Below are 17,296 nucleotides of genomic sequence, written 5' to 3'. Positions count from 1 at the left end.
AGACATGAGTTGGCTCCCATGTAGGATACTCACACTTGGAGAGGGAGGATTAGACAGTGGAGCTACTCTGCCCGGCCCCTGTGCACTGAATCTTAAAACTGCAGAAACGAACAGCAACGAGTGGCTGAGCACATGCTCAACCGGATGCACCACCAAGGATTACTGAGTTTCACTAAAGCAAGAATGCTCCACACAGATTCACATGAATTGAAGAAAAAAAAAATATATATATATAAATGCAAACAAACTGTATCTGATTGCTTTCATTGGTAAAAGAAATCACTTACCATGTGTCCACACCTGCTGGATGAGCTCACCTCAGTTGCTACCTTTGCGAGTTCCCTGGAAGTGACCCCTCAGCTCACCGCATCCAGCATCCCGACAGACAGGCAAGAACAAACTTGGTCACTGCTGTTATCAACACCCTGGTCACAAACACAGAGAAAAACAAGGACTCAGTCGCAGCCGTGGGCACGGGGAAAAAATTCCATAATGTGTCATACAAGTGAAAATGCTAAATAATTGGTTAATATTTAGGTAAATTTTTGTTAAGATTTATCTATTTATTTGAAAGGCAGAGATATATAGAGAGGGATGGAGAGACAGGCACACGGAGAGAAGGAGAGAGAGAGAGAGAGAGAGAGAGAGAGAGAGAATCTTCCATTTGCTGGTTCATTCCCAGATGGGTACAACAGCCAGAGCTGAACCAGTCCAAAACCAAGAAGCCAGGAGCTTCTTCTGCGTCTCCCATGGGGATGCAGGGGCCCAAGCACTGGGTCATCCTCTGCTATTTTCCAGGGCACAGGACCAGGGAGCCAGACTGGAAGTGGAAGAGCTGGCACTCAAATCAGCATCCATATGGGATGCCAGTTCAGCCGACTGGGCTTTATCTGCTAATGCTATGCGTTGGCCCTTAAATATCTTTGAACATATTATGTGCAGGTACTTTAAGAAGCTTGGGGAAGGTGAGAATTAAAGGTTGATGTGAAGGTGTTTTTTTTTTTTTTAAATTTTCTTTGTAACACATGGTAATATAGTTATGAAAAAAGTATACACAGATTTTTTAAAAAAAGATCTTTCTTTCAACAAAATAAGCTCCTACCTTTAATTCCTTCTCCACCAACGTTTTGAAGTACACTGCTACATCATCACCGGCTCTGAAAACGCTGATGGGGCAGGGTGTGTGTCGGTTTCCTGCCCTGTCCCAGCTGCTGGAGGCCCTCAGGAGACTGTGCAATGAGCACAGTGGCATGGATGAAACTGGAAGCAAATTGTACCTGGATTTTGGCTCCTTGAACACTTTTTTTTGGTCTGCCAGCATTACACGGAATACTGCTTCTCCAATTCTCAGAGGCAGGGGCTTCACCGCGAAGCCATCAACAGTGCTTCTGTGCCAGGCACAGTTGTTGGATTTTATTCATGTTAGCCACCATACCACATAAGTGCGATCTCATTTCCCACTTCATACATCAGAAAAGTGGGGAGGTCAGTTAACCAGCCCAACATTCGGCACCCAGGACCTTCCCCCACTGGTCGGCAGACGAAGTGCCATCCACCGCACTGTGAATAAACATGGCTCTGCTAGTTACCACTCCAGGAAACTCCACATGGGATCACCGGCCAGGTGGGATGCAGCCCAGGCGTCTCAGGTCGATTGCTGTTTCTTCACACAGCTGGGCAGGTGCAACTGCACTGCTTAAGAGTGCAGGTCCCACCGCTTCAGGAACATGTCTACCTTGGAAACATGTCAGGGCCACAAATCTAGCAATGTGAAAAAACAAAACAAAAACGAACCAAGTGCACAAGTTTGGAGTTAAAAACAAGGAAAGGCCACGTAATTGACACAAGACAGGTGGGCTCAGGATGGAAGACCCCGCATGTTCCAGCAGTTTACAACCAAAGTACGGAATAAAAGCAACTACTATGCATGCTAACTGGGAAGGGCCTGGAATAAGATCCCCTGAAAAAGTGTGTAAGTCCAGTCTTTCACAAGCAGTTCTAAGTCTGTCGTTCAATTCTTTCAGTCTATCCTGACATTACAGACACAGGCAAGGTAGAGAGTCCATCATCCTGTTGTCAAGATATGTCCAACAGTTTCATTGGGAGTCCGTCTTCGATGTGGAAGTAGAGATGCATTGTATCTTCACATCTGGATATGATAGTCCCTATGACACAGTGACTAAACTTCCCATGAAAGGAAAAGCTATAAAACAAAATCAACAATAGGAAGGAAAATAGGAAACGTACAAGCTGAAGTTTAAATAACATGCTACGGAAAGACCAATGCGTCTCTGAACAAATGAAAATCAAAAACCTTCTTGAAGCAAATTGATGCTACTGTATGATCTATGAGTCAGAGAATAAATTAATACGAAAAAAATTATTTTGAAGAAATGACAACAAAAACCAAAATATCAAACCCCATGAGTTGTAGCAAAAACAGTATTGAAAAGGCTATTGCTCTTATATTTTGCACGAAGGTTGCATTACATCAGAGACAATGTATGATATTTGTCCTTTGGGGATCGACTTATTTTACTGAACATAACGCTCTCTAGTTGGAACCATTTGGTTGCAAACGGTACAATTTGATTATTTTTTAATGGCCGCGTAGTATTCCACGGAGGAGAGGTACCACACCGCAGCACAATCTACGACGAGCAAAGACGTGGAAACAAGCCAGATGCCAAAAGCGGGGAAGTCGGCCAGGAGCGAGCGGGGCTTGCAGCCTCGGGGTCGGCAGCAGGTGCGTGCCGAGCGCCGCCCGGCCGGCAGGGGCCGCTCGCGGCCGCGGGGGCCGCTCGGTCGCTCGGTCGCTCGGCCGCGCTCGCCGGGCCGTCCTCCTGCCCGGGACGCGCGGGCCCAGGGCGCCGTCGGGGCGCGGGGAAACGGCCCTGCGGCGGCGCGCGGCCCGAGGGGGCGGGGAGCGCGGGCGTGCGCGCGCCGGGCGTGGGCGGGCGCGGGGGTGAGGCGAGCGGGCGCGGCGGGCGCGCCGGGCAGAGGGCCGCCGGCTACCCTGGACAGCGCATCGCCGCCCGGCATGGTGAGTCGGGGCCGCGGGCGGGAAGGGGCCGAGCGGGCGGTGGCGGCGGCGGTGGCGGCGGTGCGGGGCGGGTTCGAGCGCTGGAACCCGCCGCTCTCGGGGGGCCTGGGGCTCGGGGGGCGCGGAGAGGAGGCGCGCGGGCCCCGGGGGCTCGGGGACGGGACCCCCTGTTGCATGCACGCGGCCGTGCCCGAGGAGGCCGCCTGGCCGGTGCCGGCTCCGGGGAAGGGGAGGGAATGGCGCTTCCCGCGCGCGCGCGCGCGCCGCTCGGCGGGGCCAGGGGCTCCCGGCCCTAACGGCTCCGGGCCCGCGCGCCGGCTGCGCCTCCCGGGGGGCTCCACGTGCCGCGCCGGGCCTGGGGGTCCCCGGCCGCGGGGCTGGCTTGGGGGTGGGGGGCTCTTTCCGGCCACCCAGCCTCCTGCGGGCCGGGTCTCGAGTCAGGCTTTCCAGCGCCCCCCTGCTCGGCTCCAAGTCCCGTTCCCAGAAAGCTGCTGTTTGCGCGCCCCGTTATCCGGGAACGGTTTTTTTTTTTTTTTCGGGGGCGGGGTGTGTGTGTGTGTTAGCGCCAGATCGCGCGTCTTTGGGTCCCCCCACCCCCCCAAAAAAGAGGAAAAATGTATTGTGCCGCGCTCAGGGCATCAGGGGTGGGCAGAATGTGAAAAGCGCCCCTCAGTCGGCCTTGGTCTCTATTCCGTGTGTCACTCGTGGCCCCGGGCTGGTTAAATACGCTAATCCCCTTTCTTTTCTACTCCACGGCCCACGCTCAGGAGCCCTAGGGTCTGCCCGCGCAGTCATTTGGGCACCCACGCTCTCCCTGATTAGGTGCGATGAAGCCTTTTTCTGACCACTCGGTCTAAAATTCCCGCTCGCGCGCCGCAGCTCCTGTTGCCCGGGTCATTGTGTTTTCAGCGTGTTTTTTTGCTCAGCAGACTTCACCATTTGTTTCTTGTTTAACATCCCGGCGCTCTCTCTCCCCACTCTCGCCAACAAGCAGCGGCTGGCTGCTGGGCTGTTGGCTGGTGCCTGATAACCACCGGGTGAACCCGAGACAGCAACGCGCTTGGTGGCAGAGCGGCGCAGGTGGAAGCAGCGAGTTTATCCAGGTGGCAGGGGTGGCCTTTGGAGGCGTGGCATGGCTGTGGACCCGGGAGGCTCACCCTTATGGCTCCCCGTGATAAAACGCGGCGGTGGCGGTCTCTCCTGCCTTGTCTGTCACTTGGGGCTCTGGGTAGCTTGGCTAGCTTGGCATCGGATTACAGCCGAGAGATGCCAGGGCCGACTGGCTCCTTCCCCTGGTGTGGGACTCTTGCCCCACAGTGTTGGCAGGGCCAAGGAGGCAACATGGAGGGCGAGCGCTTAGCGGCTTTGCTCTTACACTGGTGATTCCCTCACCCCGTTGCTTTTTTTTTCTTAAGAAAGCCTTAGCTTCAAGGGAGATGACTATACAAATTGTGAAGCTAAAATTTTTTCTTAAATAGGGCAAGGAATATGATGGATTAGGAGTTTGTCAACAAAGCAGTGGATCCGTTCAGAGCAGCACACATTTTTTTTTTTTTTTTTACTGGTGATTGAGAGAGACTGTCTCTCAGATAGTTCTGCTAACTTGTACTTTAAAGATTTCCCGATTGAATCTCTGTTTCTCTGTTTACGTAGGATAAATTGGGGTGGTCCTTGCTGGTCTGGGAGGTTGAGGTGCTTTCCTGTTCAAAGTTTTGCGAGTAGACCCACTGACCTGAAGGGTGCCCACTTTTCAGAGTGGGTGTTGGGGGAGGGAAAAGCATTGCACTGGAGACATGCTGACTGCCCTAGTGTTAAACATGCTGGGGCCACCAGCGGCTCGCTGCACAGCTCAAGTTTGAAAGTCTGTGCCTTTGTGCCCTGAAGCCAGCCCTGGGGTGTCACTGACTGCTGGGGGAGCATTGGGAAGAAGTGGCCGCTTAAACTCTTCCAGCGGGAGAACACAGCGTGTCCCGAAGTCCGTGTGGCCGGTTAGAACCTGAGGTCTGTGTCATTCATGCATCTGAATCCCAGCACCAACTTTTTTCTTTTGTTTTTTTTAAGATGTATGTGTTTTACCCGCAGAGACAGGGAGAGGCAGAGCGAGCTCTTCAATCTGCTGGTTCAGTTCTCAAAAGACCACAGCTGCCGGAAGCTTTGTCCGGTTGTCTGTGAGCGAACAGGGCTCCACGCACCTGAGCCCTCTTCTGCTGTGTTCCCAGGTCATTAGTAAGCAGCTGGAGCGAATGTGGAGCAGCCAGGACTCAGATGGGCAGGGAAACGGGGTGTCAGTCTCAGCAGCCGCAGCTTCCCCCGCTACGACATGGAGCCGGCCCCTAACCCAGCCTGTAACTCTTCCACCTGTGCAGTTCCGTCCTTTCCTTGGTAAGAGGTGATGATGTGATTTGAGGCTTGGTGAGAAACAAGATGGTGCCTCTCCTGGGTATAGAGTGTTGCTTCTGCTGCTCGGTAAATACCAGCTGTGTTCATGTGTGTTTCATTCCCCTTCCAGTGGAGAGATTTGTCCTCTGGCCCTGGTGTGACTTTACACACACACACACGTTTGTATGAGCACTGTCCATTAGAAATAGAAAAATTACGTGCATAACTCTCAGTTTTCTGGCAATCACATTAAAAAAGTAAAGAGAGACAAGAGGAAGTGATTTTCCTATATTTTGTGTACCTCAATTCATGCAAACATTTCAACACCAAGAAAAAAAAGACTGAATTTTGCCAGTTTTCCCTTGCGTATTGGTGTGTGTGTTGTAAAGTCTGAGTTGAGGCTTGATGCGTTTCAGCTGCTCGGGAGCCCGCTGTGGTCAGAGGCTCCTGCAGTCGACAGAGCGGGACTCGGGGACACGTGTCCTGGCTACCTCTTATCTCCCACACCTTTCCACCCGCGAGCACCCCGCTGCCACCCTAAACCCAGCCCTGTAGAAAGTGCTCATCTTTCAGGTGCCGCTCCCCGTGCCCGGCGGCCAGCGGTAATTCCACCGCTCTGAGCCGGCTGCGTCTGCAATCTGATGCTGTCTCTGTTTGGTGCTGTTTTTTTAGCTTTTCTTTTCATATTTTTATTTGAGTGTTTTCCAATCTACTCTTCCCTCCCTTCGAGCCTGCCCTCTGCTCTTTTTGCCTTTTCTGTATGTTTCCTTTTTTGGAGGACTTACCTGTTTTTAACTTCCTACGTTTTAGAAATGCTGTTGTCTGCCTCGGTCTCTGGGGTCTGCGTTCCCACCTCTTTGGATTAACCGTGCACGGGTGCTTTTAAAAGGTCATGGGAAATGGACATAAATGATGAGCTGCTTTTGGTACCAACACTTCTTTAAATTCATCTATAGGTTTGTTTTTTTTCCCCCAGATTACTTATTTGAAAGGTTGAGAAAGAGGTTCTGTCTACTGATTTCCTCTGCAGGTGAGCGCAGTGGCAACAGATGGGCCAGGCTGGAGCCAGGAGCTTCCTCCAGGTCTCCCTTGGGGGTGCAGCTGGAGCCAGGAGCTTCCTCCAGGTCTCCCTTGGGGGTGCACTACCCCGTGCTGTAGCCTTTCCAGGTGTATCAGCGGGGAGTTGGCGTCAAGCTGGCGCCCAAATGAGATGCAGGCACTGCAGGCTGCAGCTTATCCCACTGCACAGTGTTCACTCTGGCAGTTAATTATTCATTTATTTTTAATAATACACATTTTCTGTGAACTCTCCGATGATCTTATCATAAATGATTTGTTATAGAGTTTATTCCTGTATCTAACATCTTCCCTTTATCAAACATCTAGGTAATTGCATTATCTGAGGTTAAAAAGATCCATGTGAGAAAAGACACACAGGTGAAAAACAGAAAAATAAGCTCCTGGAGGGAAAGAGAGATTATTCCTGGAGAGGTGTGGCTGGAGCTGATCGGTAGTGAAGGCGATGGAGTGGGGACAGCCGATGTGTCGGCAATGTTGTGCAGGGAGCAGGTGCAGTAGGCAGTGTTGTGCAAGGAGCAGGTGCTTGGCCCAGTTGGCAGTGTTGTGCAAGGAACAGGGCACAGGGCATGGTGTTGGCAGTATTGTGCAGGGAACAGGGTGCAGTTGGCAATGTTGTGCAGGGAGCTGGGCTCAGTCGGCAGTGTTGTGCAGGGAACAGGGCTCAGTCGGCAGTGTTGTGCAGGGAGCAGGGCTCAGTCGGCAGTGTTGTGCAGGGAGCAGGGGTCAGTCAGCAGTGTTGCGCAGGGAGCAGGGCTCAGTCGGCAGTGTTGTGCAGGGAGCAGGGCACAGTCAGCAGTGTTTGCAGGACACAAGCAGGGCAGTGGAGCAAGAGTCAGGGAGCTCAACTTGCTTGTCCACCAGTCGGTTCCCTGGCTCAGGCCTCTGCTGCACAGGGTGTCAGCTCTCACAAGAAGGTGAGAAGCAGGTGGCTGGCCCCCCTGTACCACGTCTACAGGCTGTGTCTTTGGCTGTATGGGTCTTTCTCCTGTCAGGATGCTGTGGAAATGGGCCCCATACCACACGTGTCCTGCCTTCACACCCTAGCCCTCTCCGTCGGACCTAACCATGAACGTGTTTGCACAGCCTTGGCAGTGTCTAATCATTTACTTGTTTGTTATATCGTGTGGGTCTTGTTGATCCCCTCTTAGCAGAAGGTGAATTTTGTGCAGAGACTCATCTGCTGTGCAGTAGTGGATCTGCAGTGCCTGGCTGCCCTGGCGTGCCACGAGCAGCGGGCGAGCAGGGCTGCGCAGGTGTTGCCTGTTCGGAATCCAAAGGTCAGTACTCCTGACGCCCAGCACACAGCTCTTCCCTCTTCCTGTTCCATTGGTCTTCCCTGTGAGAAACTGCTGAGAGATGAACATGAACTTGGCCGAAAGGAAAATGCAACTCCTTTAAGGAACATTCCACACTGTCATGGTTTAGTGTAGGTGAGGGCGTTAGTACTGCCTCGTGCACGAATACATGTTAACTTTTCGGTACATGAAAGTGGGCCGGCAGTTAGCCATTAAAGGGTGAAATTACTCAGTTTGCAACCAAATGGACCCAACTAGAGACCGTTATGGTCAGTGAAATAAGTCAGTCCCGAAAGGACGAATACCATATATTCGCTCTGATATAAGGCAACCTCAATGCAAATTATAGGATCAATAACCTTTCAGTTCTGTTTTTACTGCAATGGGTTTTGATATTGTGTTTACTTTATTTCTTCAAAAGAGTTTCTTTTCGAATTCTTCACTGACTTGTAGATCACATATTAACATCATTTTCTGCAAGAAGTTTCTGTGTTGTTCATTCGTCAACACCTTGGTTGCTCTGTGGTGCTGTAAATCTTTTGTTTTATCTTTATTCCTGTGGTTGATTTTGTTTCATGCCTGCTCATTTGAGGGAATGCATAGTAACTGTGTAATGGAGACTGTCATATCCAGGTGTGAGGATACAGTGCAGTGTGCATCTCTCCTTCCACATCAGAGATGGACTCCCAGGGAAACTGTTGGACGTATCTTGACAATAGGATGATGGACCTTTTGCCATGTCTGTACGGGCAATGTCAGGGTACAGTAACAGAATGGCAGACCTAGGACTGCCTAGGAAATATCGTACTATTGTAATAATATGGGAGAAGTAAGCTGGGGGGGAGGGGAAATCCCAGAGCCTATGGACTTGTACCATAGCATTAAAAATAAATCAAAGAGGGGGGAAAAAAAAGAAAGTGTACATACGACTGTGTACTTACTAACTTCATAGCCATTTGTTTTTAGATGCTAAAATCTGTCATTTCACCCTACGTTCTTAAACCGAAATGAAAGTGTCTGTGCACTTCTGTAATTATATCTGCATTTCACAATGTAGCTTATAGAAAGGATCCCATTATTTTTACATAATGAATTACAGCAGTAAGTTCTTGCTGGAATTAGAATGGATGTGTGTGTTAATACCAGCACAGCTGTGATGGAGGAGTTCAGCCAGGTTTACTTGCCATCCCTCTGTGGTCTGTGGTTGTCCTCGGCACGGTACAGTCTGGCGCTGCTAGCTTACATTCCAGTCACGCGCTGTGGTCTAGGTGTGGCCATGCCCCAGTGGCTCACACAGGCGGGCTGAGCAGGTGCTGGAGACTTGCAAGAGGCATGGCCCTGTGGGCGATGGACGGGTCGTTGGGGCCACCGTGAGCATGAGTGAAGCTGGTGCCCGTGGGTCCGCAGGGAGTCGTTGTGAAGGTGGCTTGCTCCTGCTTGGCGTGTGATCCCGCCCCACCGTCACGGGCACCCCCCCACCTCGGGGTCCTCCTCCTCAGAGCCCTCCCACAGGCTGCTGGACAGACAGCAAAGTCAGCTGTTTTCTTTGTTAAGCCTCCCTCCCCAAGTGTGTGTTCCAGTAGTTGAGTGGACAAAGGCGTCTTTCAGAGCGCTTTGAAGCAGGCGCTACTCTAGCTGTCTACCTATATGACACGTAAGTAAATTAAGTTCAAGAAAAGATTAGTGATTTGCCAAAGTATTGCATACTGAATGTGGGTAACTGACTGCCATATTCCACTCCACTCCCCTGAGAGCCCTATCCATTGGGTAGTATCCATGTATACTTCTCAAGTGAGACTGTGAAAGATCACGGTGCTTCTCCCTGTTATTACATCTGAGAACAGAAACATGGGGGGAGTTGGGCAAGTAGCTGCTTTCCCCACTAATAATAAGACTAGATGGGCAGCACATGCAGTTAAGAAACCCAGTGCCCATTTCCTATGTGAGGAGGCTTCCAAACGTTCTTGGAAGTCTGGAGCAGAGAGCTGACATACAGGGGCAAGCACGTGGCCTGGTGACTAACACGGGTGCAGGACACCTGCATCCCACCTTGGAGACTGGCTTTGAGTCAACTTCCTGCCGACACTCACCTTGGGAAGCAGCAGGGGAGGGCTCCAGTGGTTGGCTCCCTGACCTCTGACCCTTGATCCCTGGCCTGGATTGGGCCCCCCCTCCCCCCGCTCTGACTGCTGGTGGGTATTTGATAATGAACCCAGACTGCATCAGTCCTGCCTCTTTTGCCTTTCAAACAAAATAGACATTTTTAAAGGTTTCGCTTAGTTGAAGGTGCACTGTTGGAGATCTTCCACCTGCTGGCTCGTGATGCCAAAAGCAGAGACAAGTCCAGGCCCATTGGCAGAGCTGGATCAGAAGTGGAGTTGCCAGGACGCGAACCAGCACTCAGAGGGGATACCAGTATTGCTTCAGCTACTGCGCCACAACACTGACCAAAAATAATTTAAAGTGTTTAATTTTTTAAAAAGGAAGCCATGTGCTTTTCAAAGAACATTTTGAAGCCCCTAGAATGCAGAAAAGGGAGCATAAATAAATGGATCTAAAGATAGGTGCCAGAGGTGATAACAGTGCGAGGTGCGTGTCAGACGGGCCCACTTCACTCCGTGACAGGTGGAGTGGATGCAGTAGACAAGCCATTGCCTAGAGAAGTAAAGTTTCCACTGCAAAACAAACGTGCTACACTCCCACACTTTGATTGGATAATGAAAGTTGGTAGTTCAGTTTTATTTCAGAACTTCAAACATCATGTTGAATTTTCCTTGTAGACTAAGAATAAATTTGGCAAATTAGCTGCTTGTGTTTGCTAGACAATGATGACAACCTGGGCTCCTCACTGTTTTGGCTAAGTCAGAAAGTTTATTTCCCTAAGGAGTCAGGTTAAGAATTAACTCTTGCCTCTTAGAGAGGAAGGCAGAGTGTGTCCATAACACAAAAGTAACATCAGGCTATTTTCTGTTTTCCTGAAAATTTCTGTTCTTTTGAGCTGATTTTCTTCCCTGCTCATGGGTGCATGTACCATCCCAGAATGAGCAGGAAGACAAAGGAAGCCAACCCTGACCCTGGGCACTCTGTGTGTGGCAACTGGGGTCACAGCTTCTGGAAATGGCCGTCAGTGTCCCCGCGGAGCGCTCCCTCCAGCCCGACCCTCCCGAGGTGAGCCGGGCGGTGGTGCAGTGCTTGCTAGCCTGTTTTCAAAGAAGGCGTTGTGCCCTTTCCTTGGGCGGCTTCTGAGACTGCCAAGAAGAACCAGCGGATCTCAGGAAGTCTGCTCAGAGACCGAAGTGGAAGCCACCATGCCAAGGCGTGTTGGGCTGTGCCACTGACCCCTAAGTGCTGCCCTGCTGTGAGAGCATGTGCTTCTGTTGTAGGCCAAGCCTTCTAGCTTGGAAACTGGTTTTCCCTGTTGGAAAAAGTACACATGAAGCTCTCTGCTTTAATGCAGGTGTGTGCTGCCTGGGGTTATCCACGCTGGCTTCGCGTGAGAGGGGGCACGTGTCTGCAGCCTTCTGTAGTCCTTAATGCAGGTCTCAGAATGTGTCCCTGGCGTTTGCCGTCCCCTTGAAGGCAAGCTGTGTGTGCCCCTGAGGTGGAGCCACCACGTTCATTGTGACTGTTCTCAAGGAGCCGCACAGGTGGCAGTACCTTGGTGATGGATGCACTGGTTCACTCGGCATGCTGGCACAAGCAAGTTAGACGTGAAACAGCCCCTGCTGCAGCCAGCGGAGCACAGGAGAGCTTCCTCCGTGTCCCCCAGGGCTGCAGCCCCTGTGAGGGGCGAGCGTTCGTCCAGAGTCTGTGTCCTGTGTCTGCGTGCTGCCTCACCCGGCAGAAAAGCAGTGCAACCATGTGACTGGTGCAGCATTTCTTATAAATGGGAAGAATAAGAAGCTATAGTGTGGGAAACTCTTTGAGGATGTGGATGGGGCGGGGGAGGGAAGGAGGGTGCATCTAAGACTAGTTGAGGGTGTCCTCAGACTAGTTGAGTGAGGGCAGGGAAAGCCAGCCGGCTGTGGAAGAGAGCTGGGCTGGCAGGAGTGTGGGGCTGGGCTGGGCTGGGCTAGCAGGAGTGTGGGGCTGGGCTGGCAGGAGTGTGGGGCTGGGGATCAGTCAGGCATGTGTGTGTGGTGTGCGCTCGGTGGCATGCTGATGCAAGCCCTGCAGCATCTCCAAGTGATGGGCCAAGGAATCCGCATGCCGGCCACTGAGCAATGCAGGAGGGGTTCAGAAGCGTGAAGGACTACCTTCTCGGAAAGAAAAGTTTGTCTACTTCATGAAGAAGCTGGGACTTTGAGCAGTTTTAATTTTGATGTGTGGGGAACAGGAGAAATACAGGCTCGAGCAGACGTTCCTGTGAGGGGAACTCACCACGAAAGTTCCCGGAAGTAGTCGCGCAGTGTATGCGAGGAACACTAAACCAGAAACAGGTTTTTTGTTTTTAAAGATTTAGTTAGTTGAAGGCGAGAAAGAGATCTTCCATCTGCTGGGTCACTCCCTGAGTGGCTGCAGTGGCCCAGACTGTGCCAATTTGAAGCCGGAAGTTTGTTCCACACTTCCTGCATGGCTGCAGGTGTCCAAGGATTTGGCCCATCCTCTGCTGCTCTCCCAGACACTTTAGTAGGCAGTTGGATTGCAAGTCAAGCAGCCAGGCTTAAATTGGCACTCTTATGGGATGCCAGCACTGCAGGTGGCGGCTTAACTTGTGCCCCAGAGCCAGGCCTCTACTTTATTTATTTACTTTTAAAAATTTGTTTGAAAGGCATAGGCCAAGAAGGCATGTGTGTGTTTGGTAAGATTTCTTTGAAAGGCAGACAGAGTGGCCATCTTCACTTCCCCAGCAGGTGTGGTGTCGGGCTGGGTGCAGCCTAAGTCAGGTCTCCCAGCAGGATGGCGGGACTTGCTTGTACTCGAATTCCCCCCTGCTCCCACGTGCATTGCCAAGGAGCTGGATTGGACTGTCCCAGGTTTTATGTGTGGAGATCAAGTAGGTTTTTGGATTAGAGAATCGGATGATAACGGCCTCATTTCGGAGGAGTAACCTGGCTTCCCTCCTAGCGCGTGCTGGGAGAGCCTGCCCAGGGCGGCTGGGAGCGCGCAGAGCCACCGTGTCACTTCTCGTTGTCAGCTTTTGGGGAACTAGCCCCATGCTCCTGGGGTAAATGGCTTGCTGTATTTCTGACTTGTTCAGTCACCTGTAAAAGATGGTGATAACGTGTAATGAAGAGTGTGCCGAGTAATACGGATGGAGTAGATTACGAAACCCAAGCTGGTTGCTCTTAGAACTCTGAACTACAGAATGTTGCTCACAGAAATGTCATCATTTTCATCTTCACAATCCAAGCTTTTTCTCTATTCCTGGATGGGAAATTTTAAAAATATATTGACTAACCTACATGTATTTCCATTTAAAAAATTCATATTCCTGGTCATTGATTTTGGGTTTACCGTCCGGGGTCTTTTCCCTTGGCCATTCTCTTAGGGTCGTGAAAGCAAATGTCAGTTCTGTGTTGCTTCAGAGCAGCTTTCCTTCTAGATACCTCTGAATTAGAGATGGATTCACATGGTGAAACTGTGTCTTGAAAACTGTTTCATGCATTTGAATCACAACTTTAGAAAATTCTAATAGCTGCACATAATCAGATTAAGCATTAGCCATTTGCGCAGCCACCTACAAATTGCCTGTCTTGAGCTGCTTAGCAGTGCTTAATCTAACACTTTAACTGCTAAAAACTGACCCTGGAAGAAAGCGTGTCTGCGCTCCCGCCTCCCCATGGGACCCTCATGATTCCGTTTAGCAGAATCCTACATAGAGCAGATTATTGGATTTTCCATGTGTTTTTTTTTGAAATAATGAGAAAAATGCATAACATGCACATAGCTTTTTTGCCTTGCACATAGCTTCTTTTCCTACCTCTTCTCTGTCAGTTTAGAAAGTGGTGACAAACGATTAGACGTTTAAGTGCATGAGTGAGAGCGAAGTGAGTGGAGAGTGGGGGGCCTGCACGACCCCAGAGAGCAGCTCAGCAGAGGGTAGGGCTGGGTGAGGAAAGGAGACGTGCTGGGACAGTGCATCCTCCAGCCCGGCTCTGGTGAGGCCGTCTCGTGAGGTCCGACTGAAGAGGATGGCTTACGGAAATCCCTCAGCCCGAATGGGACAAGGTTTCTGAGTCCAGGGCAAAGACCAAGGTTCCCTGCAGTGGGAAATTCTTTCCTCCCTGGAAGAATTCCTTTGCCGTGTGTTCTTGTCAAACCACGCAGGTGCAGTGCACCTCAGTGTTGGGTCAGTGTCACAGGAGCTTCCCATCACCTCCCTAACGGGTGGCCGTGACGTGGTGTGATGGTTGGCTGTGTCTCCCCTAGCGTCACTCCATCTCAGCAGGTGGGTGGCCTGCTGTTCATCAGCCTCCCCTGGGCACAGCAAGCCGTGAGCGAGGCCTTACCGGACACGTGCCCTGCTGGAATTTCCGTGCCAGTGCACTGTCTGCATGTGGTGGGTGCCTACAGAGTGCTCGTTTTGCAAGGGGGTAGATGTGTAAAGTGGCTTGAAGAATTCGAGACTGAGCCAAGCTGTTTTATTTAGAGACATGAATTAGGAAGCGGTGGCCTGGGCACTGAGACGGTCTTGTAACCTGTGAGTCGTGTGTTCTGTCCGCTGCTTGCTTCCTGACACTAGTAGGCTTTCTTGGTCCCAAGGAGGGATAGGCTGATGAAAACTACTTTAGGGCCCAGCGTGGTAGCCTAGCAGCTAAAATCCTCGCCTTGCATCTGCTGGGATCCCAGATGGGCACAGGTTTTAATCCTGGGAGCCCCACTTCTCATCCAGCTCCCTGATGTGGCCTTGGAAAGCAGTCGAGGACGGCCCAAAGCCCTGGGACCCTGCACCCACAAGAGAGAACTGGGAGAAGCTCCTGGCTCCTGGCTTCACATCAGCTCAGCTCTGGCCTTGGCAGCTGCTTGGGGGGGAGTGAATCATTGGATGGAAGATCTTCCTCTCTGTATATCTGATTTTGCAATAAAAAAATAAAGTAAAATAAATCTTTAAATTTAAAAATTGCTTTAAAAAGGGTAATAGGAGTTCCGTTGGGCAGTCCTAGAATGAGTCCTGTGAATCAGTAGCGTGATGGGGAGCCAGTGGAGAATGCTGAGAGCTTTGCAGACGACCAGTGAAGCATGGAGTCCCCTCTAGCACGTCTGTGGCCACGGGGGAACCAGAGCCTGCCTCTGGGCCTTGGGTTCACCCATGCTCATGAGAGGAAGGTGCCTTTGGCTTGCCATTGGGAATATGGAAAGCTCTGGGTGGATGGCTAGGTCAGCGAGGCCAAGGAGACAGTTGCTGCCATACAGGAACTCGGTGTCAGATGGGTGGCTTGATGAGTGGGATGACTCTGCAGGGACCCATGTTGGAACAAATGCACTTCCATTTGAAGCTAAATCAGATTTTATCTCTACCTTACATACAGAAATAAATTCCAGATCACTTAAAAGCCGAAAGAAAAATGAAGCTTTGAGAAAGTTAGAAAATAGGAGTTATTGTAGGAATAATTTAAGATTAAATAGATCAAAAGTTACAGGCTTAATTCCAGCAAAATTAAAATGTTTGAGATGACAGAAAATATGATAGGCCAAGATGTTTTTAAAAGAACAAGATTAAAAGAAGGTATTTGCAGTTTGTGTAACAAAAGATTGGCATCCAGAATATATAGACGACTTTAATAAATTAATAAATAGAAACCAAACACTCCGTTAGAACAGGGAAAAGGTTATTAAATGGCAGCTCACTGAAGAGGAAGCTTTCATATTATGTTAATAAATATTTAAAGACATGCATAGCTACAGTGGTAATAGGAAATGCAAATTAAAGCCATGTCACACATACGCCCGTGAATTTGTCAGAAATTAAAACTCTGATATTAGCAAGTTCCATCAATTCTTTAAAGCTGTGCGGTAGTTTATACTAACATTAAAAATGCATTCCCCAAACAAGCTAGCAATTCCATAACCAATTTATTCATAGAAACTTTCACTTATTAACATTTGGAGATTACATCAAGCAGCGTTTTGGAAAGCGTAAGATTGGGAATCACCTAAGGGTACCCACTAGTGAAGAAGAGGATAAATGACAGATGCTCATATGATGGACAGCAGCGTTCGAGACGAGAGAGCTCGACCCACATGTGTCAGCACGAAAGGGTCTTGTAGGCTGAACAGACTGCAGAAGGGTGAAGCGTGTTAAGTATACAGATCATTAAAATACAGAGCTGCAGTTTAGCCTGTGAATTTCTGTATAAATGTTTAAACGCGTGGACTGGCAGGATTGACGTCAGATCCATCCCAGCAGTTACCTCTGAGTACCGAATCAAGGCACTCTGGCTTGGGAGCATGCAAGCGGTCCTGCCCCGTCAGCCCATGGCAGTGCTCAGGACCTACTGAATCCATGCACAGACTCGAAGACTTAAAATGACGCAATGTTAGCATTCCCACGTGTTTGTCTTACTGCCCCTTCCTGAGGGCGGATGGGTGATCTCCCACCAGAAGCCTGGTGCTGTTAGTAGGTCTGGGAAAGATGGGCCCGGGCCTGGAGGGCTGTCTGCTTTGTGAAGACCCCAATCTTTTCCTCTTGGCTGCCTGATTCAGCCTCTGAAAGGCCTTGGGGGTCACGGTAGGCCTTTTGGCACTTGCAGAGAACTGAAGGGCAGGTCGTAGAAGGGTCTGTGTGTCATGCTGGTAAGCAGTGAGCCTGCCTTCCCGTGTGAGATCTGGACAGAGCCTGACGTCCCAACAGGAGCTGAGCACGCCCAGCACGCTGAGCTCCCCAGCCATCCTGGATGCATTGTCCCCGCAGCAGCCTGGGGTTGGATACAGATAAGGGAGGATTCAGGAGAGCATTTATCTTCAAATCCTGCTCCATTAATGTTTGTGTTTCCTGATTGCAGGTGTAGTGTGGGTGTGGGGAGTTGTGCTGCTGCTGCAGGTGGAGTCTGCTCACTTTCCCTTCGTCCTCATTCGTTTTTCATTTACCTAGGCTTGCGGAACTGTGCTGGTGCCTGGCGCTGGGGTAGATGCTAAAGCTCAAACTGGAATTGAGTTACTCTTTCTAAACTGCTGTGTCTTCTCTTTTCCCCTCCCTGACTCCCTCTCTTTTCTCTTTCTGTCTTCCTTTCATTCCTTCCTTCCTTCTCTCTGTCTCTTTCTTCCTCTTCTTCGCTTCCTTCCTTTTTTTTTTTTTTTTTTGGAAAGGCAAAGTTAGAGGGAGAGACAGAGAAATCCTGCGTCCACTGGCTCACTCCCCAGATGGCTGCAGTAGCCAGGTCTGGATCAGGCGGTAGCCAGGAGCTTCGTTCGGGTGTCTCACGCAGGTACTGGGGCCGTCCTCTGCTGCTTCCCCAGGCTTGTTAGCAGGGAGCTGGATCAGAAGTGGCGCAACAGGAATTCAGACCCGTGCCATCTGGTATGCTAGCTTTGAGATCGGACGCTTTACCTGCTGTGC

The 17,296-nt window shown here is 50.5% G+C and overlaps 1 protein-coding gene across 1 annotated transcript in view; it reads left to right on the top strand.

The window, feature by feature from the left end:
* The first annotated feature begins 2,996 nt into the window (after positions 1-2,996).
* ELOVL2 (ELOVL fatty acid elongase 2) overlaps positions 2,997-17,296 on the top strand; it is a 54,724-nt gene continuing 40,424 nt past the window's right edge. Inside the window, exon 1 of the mRNA XM_040983998.1 lies at positions 2,997-3,043. Within this exon, the coding sequence (XP_040839932.1) occupies positions 3,041-3,043 (3 nt within the window). The 5' untranslated portion in view covers positions 2,997-3,040. The remainder of the gene's footprint in view (positions 3,044-17,296) is intronic.

Source organism: Ochotona curzoniae, unplaced genomic scaffold, assembly GCF_017591425.1.
Source record: "Ochotona curzoniae isolate NIBS_2020 unplaced genomic scaffold, NIBS_Ocur_1.0 contig_4064, whole genome shotgun sequence".
In the NCBI taxonomy this organism is placed as follows: Eukaryota; Metazoa; Chordata; class Mammalia; order Lagomorpha; family Ochotonidae; genus Ochotona; species Ochotona curzoniae.
The sequence above is the reverse complement of the archived record's forward strand: the minus strand, read 5'-3'. Positions and strand labels throughout refer to the sequence as shown.